Source organism: Eretmochelys imbricata, chromosome 18, assembly GCF_965152235.1.
Source record: "Eretmochelys imbricata isolate rEreImb1 chromosome 18, rEreImb1.hap1, whole genome shotgun sequence".
NCBI lineage: Eukaryota > Metazoa > Chordata > Testudines > Cheloniidae > Eretmochelys > Eretmochelys imbricata.
In genome coordinates, this window is record NC_135589.1 from 10,625,093 (window position 1) to 10,643,173 (window position 18,081).

Here is an 18,081-nt window from a genome sequence, read left to right on the forward strand (position 1 = left end):
TAAATGGTTAAAAAATTTGAATACTACTAGAGTGAGCAGCCTGAATATTTTAAACGTGTTAAAAAGATGAAGTGTTTCACAGGGTTTTCTGCAGAACTATGCCAGTTGCTCCTGACTGGCATCACTGGTATGGGTAGCACAATGCCTCCAAAATAAATACTTGTAGTGTGGTATTTACTTTCATACCAGGAAGTAAACAGAGTTATCCGAGAATCTCATTCAAATAAATAAAGGTATTTATTTGAATAGGCAGTCATGTAATAGACTTCAGTTTTGGATATTTCCTATTATTCAATGGCAAGTCTGTGTACACAGTGAAAGGAATCATGGGAGAATATCACATGGTATCTTGTTCTATGTTTTCATGTACTGTAAAACATTAACTTGTTCCTGCAGTGTTAATGATGGATATTCTAAAATGTCTGTGAATAAAGATTAATTTAATACAGTTACAGTCTGAACCACAATAAACTAAACTAAGTGTCATGCTAATGTGGGCAGGTCTTAAGTTGGTAAATTGTAACAGCTATGCTATTGGAAGATTTTAGCTTGGATATCAGGCATGTCATAATTCCTCCTTGCTTTGGAATGCAATATTCTAAAAATCCAAATTGTTCAATAAGCCTTAAAATTTATTTTTGTGATAAACAATTTCAGAAATTAGGAATACAATCAGGGTATAAACTTTAAGTATTGTGTACATGGAATATTTTATTTCCCTCTTACAAAAACAAAAATCTAAAGATCACTGAGTATTACGTAAGTCTAATGCCCTTGCATTTGTAGTGGTATTATTTCAAGGTATTAATTTTACCCAAACCAACAACAAAACCCCCTGAAGGATTTATGTGTATTTGCTTTGCTGAGCTTTATGTTATTATATAAAGGATGCAAGCTTACTTAATTCCTTCTAGATGTTTTTCCTCACAGTCCACATTTAGGTACAAAAAGCAAGTTTTTCACAAGTTCTTAAAAAGTTTACTTTATTGGTTACAGTTATATAAAATGTACCACGGTAGTCCCATCTAGCTGGTCATTAAGTGCTTGCAACGGCAGAGAGATCTTATACATCTGAGAGATATCCAAGGTTTATTTCATGCTGGAGGAAAAACAAAACAAAACCTCTCTTCATTTGCTTGCCTGCACTTTAAATATATCCAACAAGGCTAAAATGTTTAAAAGCAAGGACAACCCCATTTGTATGTCAAATTGTAATTTTTAATATTTTCATTAGAATAGTCTTTATATCACTCTCCAACAAAAGAAAATATAACTAACAGCAAACTTTAATACAGGCACACTCTCCAGATTAACAACCCAAATCAAAAACAAAAAAGAAATTAATGTAAAATGTAAATCACATATAATACAATTGAAGTGTCCAAAACAATTTAAATAATTTTAAATATTTTATTTTTTTTAAACTTGCTACAAATGCTTTATACAATATTTCAACATAAAGTCCCCATAACAGAAATGTAACAAAATGGGAATGATAGTGAAAGTGGCACAAATTCACCAAACAAGTATTAAACTACAAATTTTAAGAGGTAGATTACTTGTTAAGTCAAGGGGGGAGGGGGGAGGAGGGGGAAGGGGAAGAGGGAGGGTGCATAATGAAACTAGCTGCTTTCCATCAACTGAATCATTAATCCGGCAGGGTGTATAAATGCATGAGAAATGATATTTCCATGAAAAGCTCTTTATGAGCAGTAGGTCAATTTGTTGCTTTTAAGTTATTAGATAATGAGGTGTCAGACCTTTTACAGTAATTTTATTATACATTTATCTTTCAAAATATATACCTACACAGCCCCGTTTCTGGCCTGTTTATTAATAAAATAGTACACGGTGTCCAATTATATGGAATTCAGAAATTGGTGCCAGTATTTCATTTCTGCAGGAAGAAAGTTTTATTTGCATGTATAAATAGGAGATTGGGAAATTCATAAAATGTCCAAACCTGGTTTTTCCCACATCTATGCAGGGCATCTAAAAGACTTAAAAACAAAAAAGTGGGGGTGGAAGGAGAAAATTCTGTCCTCTCTACTAGTTAATTTAAAAGAAAAGCTTCAGGAGACTCAATACATGACAAAAATACTTTGAGTGCAGCAACATTTGTCGTCCCTGACTCTACAACGAACTATTGATAAAACAGGAACCTGCTTTGCAAAGTTTAAGCTGAAATGTCTTTTTGCATGCCATTCACCAAGATATGGGCAAAACCAGAAATCTGAGCTATCAGTTCAGTGGCAGCAGATTCTGTTCAGTTTAGCCCATATTGTTTCCTTCTTTTATTTATTATTAATAGTACCCTTCTCTTTGTATCTAAAACATCCTGTAGCCCAGCATGTGTATCAGGCACCAATGAAGAAAACATATGCCTGACACTAAACATCAGAGCAAGAAGCCTGCAGGCAATCAGCTGCATTTTATGATTGTGAGTCAGTTTCAGCTGGTTTCGCAAGCTTGGTGGATTTCACATCCATTGTCGTAGTGCTTATCCTAAATTGAGCATTTAGGGAATTTTGTTTTGTTTTTACAGGAGGTTCCTAGAAAATAAGAAAAAAAACTGAAGATAAATGACAAAAATAATAGTATAAGCTGCTTATGAACTGAATATGCTTCCAAAGAAAACACAAACCAAAGTGTGAGAAGTAGACTTGAAGACAAACAATTGCTTAGTGAAGCAGATGGTTTTGAAAAATACTTAATTAAGATTTCCTGGAAAAAACAAATGTTTGCGTGCAGAACAGAATCAAAGTTTGCCGACTGATGCCTGGTGTGTATGGCATCAATTAAAGTATTAGGGCAAGAAACCCTTGATTCTTGACATAAATATCAAGGATAAGCAGGCAAATAAAATCCAGGTTTATGAATTTAAATGGCATATTCCTAAAACAAAACAGCAAACTTCCTTTTTAGCTGAACTATCCTTAAGACCAGCCAACAATGCGAGCTGCAATGGGAAACGTATAATACTTGAGACAGAATGTCAAAGCTGTCTCTATGTAAATCCTTATTCATGCCGTGAACACTTTGAAACAACTTCTGTGCGTGCAAAGGATCACTTTTTTTCAATGTGATCTATTATTAAATCGCTAATCAAGATATACTTCTCTGGCTCCAAATTCTACTGATTTCCAGTATAATGTCTCCTGGTTACTAACAACAGTTTTACAGACAGCTCTGCAAGACAGCAACTGATTTTGAGGCAAGTACTGTAATACAGAGACATTGATGTTGTGAGATAATTAGGGCTAGCTGGTTTCTCTTGCTCTTTGAAGACATTTTTCTGTATTACTGGCTGACAAAAATTCAAAACCTTTTTTCTGCTTCTCTTTCTTGTGTGTGTGTATTGATTTTGTTTATGGTTCAAAGTAACTGGAGTCTATTTCCCCTTTAGCCCACTGGAATAATGTGCCTGTGTTGAAACCTGTACTTTTAGACAAAGATTTCCTCCAAAGGATCATTAAAAATGAAAGGCCTGCATTATTGTTTAATCACAAGCACTGTACTGCAACCAGAACAACAACAACAGACAGCTCTCTCCCCTATATGAGTTTTGGAACAGTTAATTTGGCAAGAAAAAATATAAAATCAGGCAGTTAAATCTGTCCATCACATCTGATGTTTACTATAAATCACTCAAAGAGGGAGGCACTGCTAAAAGAATTGAAGTATTGAGCAGGAAAACTCAGTGGCCTTGAGTTTGTAAATATGCCACCACATTATCCATTCCAGGATGGAAGGGGCTCAACAGCATTAAAGGATAGGAGATCTCCCAAACTATGGATATCCCTAGACACACAAGAATTCCCAATTATCTCAGAAGCACCTATGTAGAGGGCTAGACCCTTGTGCAATATGCCTAGGACCTATGTTCCCAATATGCCGGGGAGTCCCTAAGTCATCACATTGACCTTGAATCCCTGTCAATACCCACGTCACAACTCCTTTGGAGGGATTGAGAGGTTTGGACCAGGAAGCCAAAAGCATTTCCACCCAGGATTTCTCCGCTGGCTTGCTGGCAGAAAATGCTGTGTAGAGTTGGGAAGCCTGAGTTAGCCATTCTCCCAAAAATTTTCTGAGAGGTTTCTGCTATGCTTTGTGGAGGATAAGGGAGATAATGCTTCTGCTCAGGCTCAACTTGCTGACAAATTTTGGGCCTGATGAGAAGGTTTTCCATTCGTATTGGTAGCTAAAAGTGGAGTAGAGCATTTTGCCCTTAATTATATACTGGGGCAAGTAGTTAACAGATTTTGACCAATAACTGTATTGTTACTATCTCTGCATTTATTTTTTCATTATATTCTTGTATTATTCTATCTGTTATGAAGGCAATACTTAAACAATAGCTGAACCAAAATATTTAGGTAAATAGTTGAGGAATTCAGTCATGATTCTGAACATACAGAACCACTATGTATTAAATCAATGATTACTGTGTTTGACTGCACATTATATGCTGTAGCAAGGTCATGTTATCCAATGACATACAAATTTTGTTAAATATGTTTGCCAGGCTTTCCAATTCGGTTTGCTCCATCTCTCTGTGGATGATATTTCATGATGTGATTTGACAAAATACAGAGATAATGAAATATGTGCAATGTAGCTCAGCATGACTGAGCAACAGATCCTGCTGCAAGTTTTGCAAAGCTCAACCTTCTTTACCTTAAATTTGAGAAAAATTCTAAAAAGACCAGGGAACTGGAAAGCCCACATGCAACGTGTTGCTGTTTTAGTCAAACTTGAAGCTAAAAGCTTACCTGAAGTCTTTTAGTTCTTGTTTTGTACTGCTCTCTTCTCTCTTGTTTTCTATTGTGTCTGCATTAGCTGCCTGCTGTAAGCTCCGAGTGATAGGTCCTCCAACCCTCTCTCTAGATTTTACACTGAACCTATCTGCCTTTTTCTTGTTTGCCACGGCAGACTTACTTGGCAAAACAGCTTTATTCTTTTGTATTCTGACATGCAGTTTCCGGGATGTTTTGCTTGAGATTCCAGAATTATTCTTGGCCACCACTTTAGTTTTTTTTCCCTCAATGTGAGTCATTTTGGCCATTCTTACAGGGCTGGAGTTCCTTAACACTGAAGAGGGACTTGGCTTTTTGGATCTAATTGGAGGTATGAATTTTACATTTTGCTTTGATTTGAAGGATGCAGTAGGCAGCTGAATCTGCACAGGTCCTGAGGTTCGTGCTCTCGTCTTGCCCAAGTGAGCCTGCATACTCTGCATTTTGATCTCCGCATCTGCCGTCCGTCTGCGCTGGTTGTTGCCTTTATCACCACTTGCAGATGATGAGAAGCTCCCACTTTTTTTGGATGCATTTTTTTTAGAGGAAGGGGAGATGGGTTTTTTGGGACAGCTGTAAGATGCATGTTTGTTCAAACTTCCAATGTAAGTGAATTCTCTATTACAGTAGGGGCAGATGTGAGAGTCTGACTCCGATACACTGTTTTTCAAGTCTGCCTTCTGCTGTGCAGATTTATTTTTTTGCAAGATGGCTTTCTGGACAAGCTGATTTTTCTTCTTCAATGCACTTAGTTTTAGCTTATTAGAAGACATTTTGCTAATCTCAACATTGAAATTAAGTCTTTTAGGTTGTCCCATTCGTCTGAAGGTATTTTTTCCAGTGCCAGCTATAATGACCATGCCATTTTTAGGCTGCACAGTCTGCTTCAGTGGTACTGGATTTTTTTTGGGTGTGTATCTCTTTTTGTCACTGGCAGAGGCACATGCCAAGATGTGCTTGTGTAATTCAGGCATGTTATCAACGCTTTTCCCACATTTTGTACAACGAATGGCAGTAGTAAAGGTCTGTGGAATATTATGGGTAGTGAAATTTGTAGCAGTGGCTCCAATACCCATAGGATTTCGGTGGTGATACTGAAATGGAGGTGGTTTAAAGCTCGGATAGTGCTGATTGAGGCCCAAACGAACATCTGGATCTTTTGACTTTACTCCCGAAGCCATTATTTTTATGGTAGTATAAAGCTCTTCAGAGGAGTCATTTAGATCTTCCTCCTCTTCTTTTGAGGGTTCTAAGGAAACTTCTGGTAGGCTTTGCATATGTTCTACATTTGCCTTACTGGGATCTGTAAAATTCTGGGGTCTTAGAGTCCCACTTTCAAACTCATGATGTGTGCATTCTTTGTCTGGATGGAGATCTCGCTGATGTTGTTGCAAATTGCACAAAAAGGCAAATTCCTTTTTACAGACTGAGCATACAAAGATATTTCCTACTCCATGAAGCAAAAAGCGATGTTCTGACAAGTCAGTTTTCTCTCTAAATAGCTGTACGCAGAATTCACATTTGAAGGGCCATTCTTCAGCATGAACAGATAAATGCTTAGTTAGGTCTTTAATAGAAAGAAAAGGTGATTCACAGACATTGCACACAAAGCTTTTATTGAACGTTTCCTGAACTACATCTGCTTCACTTGAAGTCTCTGGATCGCCTCTTGGCTTCAGGTGCTCACTTTCCATTTCCTCTTGTTTAAAAGCTATTATGGGGAGAGTACTTTCCAGATTATCAGCAGGGGAAACAACTGAAGAAACTACTGAAAGAGGAGGAGGAGAAGGAGATGAGAAAGAGGAAGAGGAAGAGGAAGAGGAAGAAGAGGAGGAGGACGACGACGACGAAGAGGAGAAAGAAGAGGAAGATGAGGACGACGATGAGGACGAGGAGGAGGAGGAGAGGTTTGGAGGACCAGGTGATGCAGTAGTAAAAAGTTCAACAGAAGGAACAGGGGATGGAGAAGGAGATACTGTAGGTGAAAGGACTGGAAGTGGGGACTGTGTAGCAGTGTTACAGAGTGGTGATGGGCACGGACTGGGAGTGACACTGGCAGAGGCATCTGGAAGTGGTAAAGGAATAGTAGGAAGGAGTGGAGGGGGTGGCATAGCAAGTGTTAATAGAGGAGGACAGGGTGGTGGGGAGGAAGGATTTGTTGGTGTTAGAAGAGGGGGCAACTGACATGAGGAGGATATAGCAGATGTTTGAGGCAAAGGGGAAGCAGAGGAACTATGAGAAGGGGACTCAACAGTAGGTGCTGACAGACCACGATCAACTTCAGTTTCTGGCTGGGGTACTGCTGATTTACATGGACTTGGGCTTCTATTCAAAGTCAAATCTGGTGTGCTTTCAGTAGCTACTTCCGTTCCGTTATATTCATTCAGCAGAACTTTTTGTAACATGCATGTGGTTGGTTTCTTCTTTTTAATACCACTACATGCTGGCTGCATTGAATTATTTTCTTTGTATTCCTTAACTTCAGTGTCACTATATGGCTTCTTATTCACACTTAGATCCAACACTGATTCCCAAGGAACCTGAGTCTTGCTTTTGACATCAGACCTTTGTTTTACACCACTAGATAAATCCAGTGGCTGCTGGTTGCACACACTACCAAAAGTTGGAGTTGTTGTCCATTCCTTAGATATTTTATAGTCTTCAAAGCACAGAGGACTCATAGTCTGTCTTTCCTCCCTCCCACATAAGCTCCATGCAGGTGAGTTGCTGTGACTTTCTAATTTTGGCATCTTTGAACCTAGAACTGTATCATTCCACATGGTTTTTCCATCACCTTGTTTGCTGAAGTCTCGAAGCGCAGGACTGTGCTGTGGAGAACTGGGAGGAGAGCTGGTTCTCCTTTTAAACCTACTAGATACTGAAGGCAAAATGGGTGAAGATGTAGCAGAAGGACCTAATTTAGGGATTTCAGTTGCTGCTGCTGCTGGAGTTATCTTATTACTATCTTGTGTCTGAAGAAGCTGTTTTAACTTGGACGACAAATAAACACTTTTTTCTTTATGAAAAGGTAAGCTCTCAGCTGTTGAAATGCTAAGAGGAAGACTTAACGAACATGAAGGAGTTATAGGTTCTGGATCTATTTCAGTTTTTATTTTAGGTAAAAGAGGAGGGCTGGCAGTCCTCCTCTTTTTGGATTCATTGCTTCCACCGCTAGAAGGCTCCTTAGGAAGATCAGTGATGTGTGTTTGTGTAGACTTTAAATTTTGAGAAATTTCCACTGTGACTGGACTAAGTAAACAATTTATTCCATACAGGTCTGCAGGATTGGATTCCATCTCAATCACATCACAATTGCTAGTGCTACTGTTGGACTGAATTTTACCATCAATATAGTAATTTAAATTTTCTGAGATATTGCTAGAAATATCCATAATATATATGTCATCCGCTTCACCATCCTCTTCTAATTCTGTACTTGCTATATACACGCTCTGGGCTGGTTGGGCCTGCTCAATTTGAAGTTGTGGTTCCTCAAGAATGAATCCTTTTCTCCTGACACCTTTGGGAATAAGATGACGCTCATGAACCCTACGCTGGTGCCTACGCATGTTAGTATGAGTTCCAAAAACTTTTTTACAATATTTGCAAGGATGCAATTCTTTGGGTTCCTTGTTCTCCTCAACAAAGGTAGAATTTGACATTTCTTGGGAGACCTTCTCAGAATCCAAGACTGTGAAGTCTTGCACAAGATTGGAAACGTTGACTTCATCTTTAAGACCATCATCTGCAAATGTCCGTCCATCAGCAACATCAGACTGCGGGGCCGAAGTTAGTGTTAAGAATGGTTTCCTTTTTGGCCCTGCTTCATGACGCCGTTCATGCCTTCGCCGGTTAATTTGAGTGCCAAAGGCTTTCCCACAGTATCGGCATTTGAAAGCATGATTGACACTAGATATATGAATATGCATGTGGCGTTCAAGTCCTTGCTTTGTTGTAAACTTCCTCTCACAATGCTGACAGGGAAACATAAATGTTTCCTGGAGGTCACCATTAGATACACCTTTTGCTTTAGGAATTTTTACAACAGGTGTTTTCTTCGGGGAGTTCTCTGGAGATTCTTCCGATATGCTGTTTTGTTCCTCCATAGAGTCTAGCTTTTCTTCACACACCGCTGTAGGCTCTTTTCCAGAACTTTCTTCAGGTAAATTAGCATCTTCCACCTCCTCCTCCTCCTCTTCATCTTCCTCCTCCTCCTCTTCATCTTCCTCCTCCTCCTCTTCATCTTCCTCCTCCTCCAAATCATCTGATCCACAAGTTATTGCTCCTGGTTTGTCTTCAGGCATTGTTCGTGGCTCACTGGTAGGACTTGGGATCATTAGTTTTGGAAGAACATCTTGATTTACCATCTCCTGAATCACAGCTGTTTGTTCCAGTGACAGCACAGCAGAAACAGATGGCTTTTCATCTTCCTCTTTATAGTCTAAGAAAGAAAGAAAAGGAGGAAGAGAAAGAAAAGCATTAGTGAATTTAGCAAATTTTCCACAATATTATAATTCCTTTCATTTCCCGTGGCCCCCTGCCAATATGTTCAATATTTATGAGTACTAGTATGCTACTGTTTCCTATTGTTAAGATGCAGTGCTTAGAACAAAAAACTGTATTCATATTTTCCTGTTTGCACTTTTTTGACCAACATGTAGGGGACTGAATTCAATACACTGAGAAACTGAGAATTACTGCTAACATTGTGGCCAGCTAAGCCTTTTCCAAGAAAGAGAGCAAGGTGTTGGTACATTTCACTGTGTATTTTTGGATATTAAAACAAAAATCATCAGATGAAATTAATTGACTTTTGTCACCATTTTTAAACTCGGGGAAACAAGACCTTAAATTTGAACTCTGCCTGGACACACATCTAAGAAGTCAGCTAAATAAGTTTTAGAATTTGGCTGAAAACTAAAATTACTTTAAATTTTGTTTATAATACACCAATCTGGGTTTGTTTGGTGTTTTTAAACACATTGTAAAACACATTATTCGATCCAATTTGTTATTTTCCATTCCCTAAATTCTGTTTCATGAGTAGCTGTAGAATCCCCACAGGCACAGCCCACCCTCTTCTGAATCAGATACACTAGGAGCATCATTTGCTGCAGTAACCTGGCTCTGAAGGCACCTTTGTATGCCAGTTTCATCTACCTGCCTTCAGACATCATCAATACCTCCTGATGAAGGGAATGCAGCTATCCTGCTGATAACGTGCACAAGCAGAGTAAGTCAGCAGAGCAGCTATGCAGTTAAGGCAAAAATTTCTCCCCTGCCTCCTTTATATGTCTAGCTTGGGAATGCTGGGGTATGCGGGGGGGAGGGGAGGTGTCAGATTCCCAGGATTACTAGTTTTTAGTGAGTTGGTCAGAGGGTAGTTGGAGGAAAAGATCTTGAATGAAGCCGGTAGTTACATGCTGCCCTTACCTCCTTCAATTATATCTCCCACTGGTCCAACAACAAAGCCAGGGAAGACAGACTTTACATTCCTGATATTTCTAAACCAAAAAAACAATCAGGAAAAAAAAATCTTAAAGATCTTTCAGGCCTTTAAAATATACATCACAATGTGAAAACGGGCAGAAACCAATTTTCAAAAATATGCTCTGCAGGTCACCTTTAAGACAGACTGCATCAATTGTTGTGTGAGAATTTTTAGAGGTGGTATTTTATTCTGTTTGCATTATACTGCACTTTGTTTTATTCTGTTGTATAGCAATCCAAATGGCTGGGCAAAAGGCTAGGGCAGCCAGTGGCTATATAATAAAATTATTATACCATGATTCCCAAAGTCATTTGGTACTACATCTTGATCCTATTTCTAAGTTTCAGAAGACTTAAATTTAAAATAAGGACTTCTTTATTATGTTCCATCTGAAGGTTCGGGATTTTGTGTTTAAATTCTGTACTAAGCTAACTCTTCTGCACTGTATAAAGTGTGAACAAATGACATACTTCTCTGAACGTACAGCTAGTAACTTCAAGTTATTTAACACTACAAGATAGCTGGGCACACAGTATAAACATTTTTATAGTGCTGCTGGTTTTAGTATATAATGCTATATATATCCTCCTTTAATTCAATACGATACCTAAAGAAATTCATATGAGAACTGAAAAATCTTACCTTTTTTAGACTCCCTCATATCTGTGGAAGTAAAATCCAAATCAGTCTTTCTCTGCTTTGTATCTATTGCCTTCCTTCCTTTGTTTTTACACTCCTTTTTCTTCCCTGAAAAATAATACAAAAAATTTGTCTACTGCTGCTCAACAATTTTTTTAAAAAAATTTGAGTGACAAAATTCAAAACCCAGCTTTAGAAAAACTGCACATTTTTGAATTACTGCATTTTCCTGAGGAACATAAATGGCACATCCTCAATTTAAAAAAAAAAAAAAAAAAAAAAAAGGATAGCAACATTCAAAGATTATATTAAGTGTATGCAAAAAGATTGCTAAAGGGCAAAGCACAGAACAAAGGAAAAAAAGGTGACTTGCAAGAAATTAACAGTTTAGCCTATTTAATTTTGATACCTGTTTCGTCACTATAACTGATAAAGCAAAATAAGCCTACAAACGCCTAGAGGAAAAATAAATGATCAGTACAAGGTAAGATGAGTTTGTCAGAAACAAAAACATGCTGAACTAGTTTTCTTTCACTGATGGCACAAAGAGGATCAAGGAAATGCAGTGTAACTCAACTAACTCAGACACAGTTATCTGACATCTTCATAGGTATACTAGACAAACAAGACTTCTATAAGGATGATGTTACACATTAATGGTATCTTAGACAATTTTATGAGACAAGGTGGGAGAGGTAATATCTTTTATTGGACCAACTTCTGTTGGTGAGAGACAAACTTTCGAGCTCACACAGAGCTCTTCTTCAGGTGTCTCTCTCACCAACAGAAGTTGGTCCAATAAAAGGTATGACCTCACCCACCTTGTCTCTCTAATATCATGGGATCAACATGGCTACAACGCCACTGCACTCTTTAATGCTTTGTGTCAATTTGAGAAGTGCTGTCAACTGGTATTCCACATGGGTTCCATATACTTCTGTGTAGGTTTTCAAAATAATTCTACATCACTTTTCAGCCATGACTTGGAAGAGCGTGATACAAAAAGCAGAGGAATCATAAATATTCCAAAAGAAAATATTAAAACACAGTATGATTTTTACAAACTGGAGAAAGATGAAATCAATTAAATTCAATAAAGGTAACTATAAAGTGGTTTACATAAAAAGAGTAATCAAATATAAAATTGGGTAATAGTTGTTAGTGAGCAGAATTACAGAAAGATAGGGATGATGAACATAATATACGTGAATAATGCAATGCTGACACAAAACCAGAAAATACTAAAGGAACACTACAAGAAAGCAAGTCAGGTAGCTGGTCTGCTCTATCAGACTTTGGTTAGGCCTTACTTGGGAATGCTACATGTAACCTTTGGGCAGCACATTCTGATACACTCGACAAAGTTAAGAGAATAGGAAAAAAAGGAATAGTTTAGACAATAAGATCTATCATGAAAGCTTAAGAACCAGACATGCTTACTACAGATGAGAGGACAGACAATTCTCTCCCCGAGAAATAGCTAATGTGAGACAGAAAAGAATACGGAGAAATTCTCCATCCAAGAAGCTGTAGCAAGAAAAAAAACCATAGGTCAAATATAACTTTGTAACTATAGCCAATATGTTGCTCTCCATTTATGTCTGTACTATCTGCAAAGGGAGGCCTTCTCAGGGGAAAAAAGGCCCAAATATGGAATTATCAGAAGACTTAGCCAATGATTTGAAAGATGCACAGAAACTTCATTTACAAATTGGCTTTGAGGAAATACTCTCCAGAGTTCTCCTCCTGCTCCTATATATGGTCTCTCTTCATCCAAATCTATGATATTCAAAGGGTAAGGGATAGGCTCTCACAGGTGTATGAAGGGTGGAAAAGTGTTTATTTACATCTTCATTCTGGGTAAACTTTCCATCCTTGAAAAATCTCACACTTCTGATACATTGATGTATGCTACATATTTCCCTTGCAGCTAATGGCTTGTCTACATATGGAGTTATTCAGTTATTCAAAAGTGGATTAAGTGAAACAGGAAAAAGGAACTCTTATTCCAAAATAAGATGGTCAACATATGGAATTATTCAGGACTAGCTACGGTACTTTAAATGCACACCCTACCTTAATCTGAATTAACTTTCAACTGTACACAAGCCCTAAAAACAGCCATCTCTTCTGAAAATGAACACCTCTGCCTACCCAGCTGCTAGAATGGTACCGCTACAAGAGAAGTAATACATCCTCTGCCAGGCTATAACAGGGTTTAAACTATAACAGGGTTTAAACGAGAACTGGATAAATTCATGGAGGTTAAGTCCATTAATGGCCATTAGCCAGGATGGGTAAGGAATGGTGTCCCTAGCCCAGAGGTGAAAGTAAGCTGGTGTGCCCTGGTACGGGGTACCGGCAAGAGCCAGTGCGCCACACCGGGGTGGATCGGCTTCCCCAGGCGCAATTTAAAGGGCCTGCAGCTCCCAGCAGCAGCCGGAGCCCCCGGCCCTTTAAACTGCTGCCAGAGCCCCACTGCTGGAGCCCTGAGGTAGCGGCCGCGGGCTGAGGCGGCGATTTAAAGGGCCCGGAGTGGTAGCGGCGGCAGAGCCCTGAGCCCTTTAAATCGTCCCCAGAGCCCCACCGCAGCTTCCCCAGGGCTCCAGGGACGATTTAAAGGGCCCAGGGCTCCGGCTGCCGCTACCGCCCAGGGCCCTTTAAACCGCTGCCAGAGCCCCCGGCTGCCGCTGTTACCCCGGGGAGGGGGAAGGAGGAACTACGCTGCTTGTACAGGGTGGGCCGAGGCTGGCTCTGACCTCCTTCAGCCCCAACCCTTCCGCCCGAAGCCCTGCCCCTCCTGGGGGCCAGAGCCAGCCCCAGCCCAGCCCCATACCGGTAAGTCCCTAGACTTACTTTCACCCCTGCCCTAGCCTCTGTTTGTCAGAGGGTGGAGATACATGGCAGGAGAGAGATCACTTATGTTCTTAGGCCTCTCAGACACAAAAAACTTTCTAATACATGACCTTCTGGCCAGAGATGTGAAATGTATTCTGGAATCCATGTCTCTCACTTAGAAGCACACTCTCCTACCTAAGAAGCCATTGGACTTGCCTCATATGAACCATTTTGAACTTAAATCTGAGATTATTCCTTTACTCTTAGAAGTATTTTGCACGTCTTTTGCTGAAAGTTTTTCCTCTCTGTTCCTACTGAAACTTTCTAACCTTCCGACAGAAATGTTTAAAGATCAAAGAAAGATCAGCTTCACACTAGAGAAAATAATTACTAGTTTTTATTTGGACACCATTGATGTATGAACTAATTTTGTATTTTCTCCCTTTTCTTTGATGAACTTAGATTTAATTAGTTGTCCAGCTTTCTCCAGTTCTCCATATAGCTTTATCAGGGTGTTTCATTCCATTTTTGGTTATTTTCTTATTTTTTACCTTAACAGATTTTTATCAGATCAAGAGATCACTATACATTACAATTTTTTATTTTTATTTTTGCCATCTCTGGATCGCACATTACTATATGCAATGCTTTCTCTCAACTGAGCAGCTTTGTGCCTCATCTTATCCCCAAATACTATAATGTTTTGTCTCTAAGAATTTCCCTGACTATCATACCTACCTGGAATTGTGTGATAGGGCATCATTATCAAGTGCTGGGAAAATGCAGCTGGAGACTAATCAGAAGTTTCAGCATGCTTTCTAATGCTCTGACTGACCATAATGAGTTTCTCTGTGCATCTTTACCTGCCAAGCTCCGCAATTCAATATTATATGCCATTAGTCAGAACCTCTGATAACCTTTGAAAGAAAAGGATCCACAGCCATGGTCTTTAATGCAATTCCCTATCTGGGCACAAAGGGCTTCAGAGCTGTGTGATGAAGTGGGACTGTTCTTAATGTTGTCTCTGAATATTGTGGGGGTGCCTCAGTTTTCCCTATGCAGGTCTTAAGTATCTAGGTGGTGGGATAAGGGTGTATGATCGTTGCAGAACCCTAGAGGGCAGGTGTGTGCAGGGTTCTGGACACAGAGAATGGCAACTGATGGCCTGGCCCTTCCCCCCTGCAAAGTGAGAGCTAAAGGGTTGAAGACAAAGATCAGGTGACCTCCTGGCCAGGGAAAGGGACAAAGCCCAGAGGAGGAGGGGCTGGAGGGTATGTCAGTTTGGGGCTGGCTGGGGACGAGGAGTGAAGTGCAGACGTGGTTGTCTGGCTCACTGCCCCCCAAAATGGACCCGGCTTGGGGTCCTGTTCTCTGTACCTACCTACAAGCTCTGGTTTAGACCGTGTTCCTGTCATCTAATAAACCTCTGTTTCACTGGCTGGCTGAGAGTCACGGCTGACTGTGGAATTGGGGTGCATGATCCTCTGGCTTTCCCAGGACCCCACCTGGGCAGACTCCCTGTGGGAAGCGCATGGAGGGGCAGAGGATGCTGAATGCTCTGAGGTCAGACCCAGGAAGGTGGAAGCTGTGTGAGCTGTTTGCCCTGCAGTCTGCTCACAGAAAGGAGACTTCACCAGAGTCCTGCTTGGCTTCGTAGGGAGCAGTTCCAGACCATCGCCCGGGGACTCCGTGACAAGCTGTACACATCCAAATATCGGTGCTAACACACCTGTCATCCCTGCTGAAGCTCACAGCAAGTGTAATTGATGCAACTGCACCTCTGGGACCAAAAGTAAAAAATATAAAAAAGGCTCAAACGTTCACTTCAATAGAGTCTAGAAACCATTGTACACACCAAGTGCCATTATGTATCCTTTGGACACTGCCTCTAATGAGCTTTGAAACAACGTATGGGTTGAAACCCAACAACAGAATTTTGAGAGCACAGGCAAAATTCCACAGCTCCTTCTCTCACTTTCTGGTGAAGCGGGAGTTGGGGTGAAGAGGAAAATTGGGTCTCCTGGTCCATATGCCAAGACCTCTAGTGTTCTGAAATAGTCTGACCCACAGTCTCCCCTTCCATACACAGAGGGAAGCATTCCACTCGAACAAAGGAACGTGTTCAGAACCTGAAATCTCTAGGAGCCTCACCTTTGCATCAAATACGGTGGTGGCTGAGGACTATATTTTGCGGGTCCTACATGCTGTGGCAGCTGGAGCTACAGTAGATTAAAACTATTTCTAGAACAGAGTGGAACAGGTCACTGGGCACTTTTAAACCTATGGTGCCACCTCTAATGTGACTGCTATAAAACCTTTGAAATGGAAACACAACTAACTCTTCACTTCTGATAAGCTGAGACATGCATTGTGATAATTAAGAGGCTTGATAAATGATGTAGAAAACAATAACAAGGGCTTTGCTTTTGTATTTTTTTTAAATGATAAAGAGAATACAAACTTTCCCAAGTTTCATCCATTTGTACAATACACTACCAAAAATATCATCCCCACTATGACCTGAAAAACAAAAGAAGAACAGTCTTCATAACTGAAGTTATTTAACCTACAGCTAAAATTAATGGGTCATCTAGTTGCTTATAGGCTACTAAAAATTCCTCTCTCAATATCAAGATGAAAAGAAGGTAATTTCCAAGCCCCCTCTAGACAGCCTCCTGCTTTAAAAAAAACCCAAAAACCCTAGTTGATATACTTGGAACATTTTTAAGTTCATGGCCTTTAAACAAATAATTTGAAGAGAAGATTCATCTGACACCTACTTGCCTTTATTCAGAATAGCCAACAAGCTGACTTGCATGTATATATAATTTTAGATTAGTCAGATCAATTTGCAAGGAGTAACGGAAGTATCTATTGCTTTTCAACAGGTTGGGATTTTTTGTTTTTGTTTTTAAACACATACAGCAGTTAGCCACATCTTGCCTTTTTTCAGATTCTGGTCTGCTTATAAAAAAAGTGTTCAAGACAGACAACTCTCAAAGACCTGCATGTTTTATCCAACACATTTCCAAGCAAAAGCAATAACCACGACACTGATAAGAACTGATACCAATGATCAACTAATGAATTGTTGCCCCTTCATTTTCTTTTACTTTAAGACTTCAAGACCAGCAGAAGACCACAGAGGAAAAAATACAGTACTGAACCTGGTGGAAGCCTGAGTATAAGTACACAGGTGCACTTACCATCAGGTTCCTGAAGGGTCCTACATGGCTGCTACTGCCAGCTGAATCCTCCACTTGGTCTAAACAAGAAAGATACAGGAATGAAACACAGGGAAAGTGAAATGGAAACAATGACTAAAGAGTAAATGAAAGGTAGAACCAAATATATATGTATATGCATAAAAAGAATTGCAGAAGAAGACTGCAAAAGAAAACTGAATGAAAGAAACAGAGGGAGAACAGCTACACTGCCTACAATGACAAAGGTCAAAAGCGGAATGGCCACAATTTGCACATTTTGACTTTCAGTGCAACATTCTGCTGATACCAATTGTGTTTCCGTTCTCTCTCCTGCCACTCATGCAGCATTCTGTAGGCAATAGAGTGGGTGTGCCGACTGCTTGCCCACCATTGCACTATCTGTATAGTGTTTGCTATCTAACCACATGGGTACAAGAAATCCTACATTACTGACTTTGGGCCAGATCCTCAGCTGATGTAAATCATAGAATCATAGAATATCAGGGTTGGAAGGGACCTCAGGAGGTCATCTAGTCCAACCCCCTGCTCGAAGCAGGACCAATCCCCAGTTTTTGCCCCAGATCCCTAAATGGCCCCCTCAAGGATTGAACTCACAACCCTGGGTTTAGCAAACCAATGCTCAAACCACTGAGCTATCCCTCCCCCTAATCAATGTAGATCCATTGATTTACATTAACTGAGGAGCTGTCCCTAGAAGCCTGCAAATCAATCTGTTGGATGAACTTCAACAGTGTTTAGCAAAAAGTAGCACCCGCTCTATTTATCCCTAATGTAAAGGGCTGGCAACATTTTATAGCTCAGACCAGGACAACAGCCTCAAAACAATCTATAGTACTTATGCTGATGTGGACTTTGCTAATAACCAAAAGCTGCAGTAAATTAAATCCTCTGCTGATGGTGATTTTTGGAGAGATGGAAGACACGTATATGCCAGGAGGGGGGAAATCCATCTCCATCTTTTCCTAAAATTGGAGCTGCAGAAGATCAACAAGCATTACCAGATTTGCCAAGGTGCTGCTGTCTCAAAGGGATACCCAACTAAAATAATAAGGCTTCAATGGGATGCAGAGTGTGCCATAACTCAATATGT

The 18,081-nt window shown here is 39.9% G+C and overlaps 1 protein-coding gene across 7 annotated transcripts in view; it reads right to left on the reverse strand.

The window, feature by feature from the left end:
* Positions 1 to 966: 966 nt before the first annotated feature.
* Positions 967 to 18,081, reverse strand: part of PRDM2 (PR/SET domain 2) — a 93,909-nt gene continuing 76,794 nt past the window's right edge. For 5 of the 7 annotated variants that reach the window (XM_077837503.1, XM_077837508.1, XM_077837502.1 and 2 more), the window contains 3 exons: positions 10,930 to 11,034; positions 4,773 to 9,237; positions 967 to 2,552 (listed from right to left, as the gene is read on the reverse strand). In XM_077837503.1, the coding sequence (XP_077693629.1) occupies positions 2,540 to 2,552; positions 4,773 to 9,237; positions 10,930 to 11,034 (4,583 nt within the window). In that variant the 3' untranslated portion in view covers positions 967 to 2,539. Of the gene's footprint in view, positions 2,553 to 4,772; positions 9,238 to 10,929; positions 11,035 to 16,970; positions 16,988 to 18,081 lie in introns of those variants that run through there. The other 2 variants (XM_077837509.1, XM_077837505.1) reach the window with 2 other exon arrangements.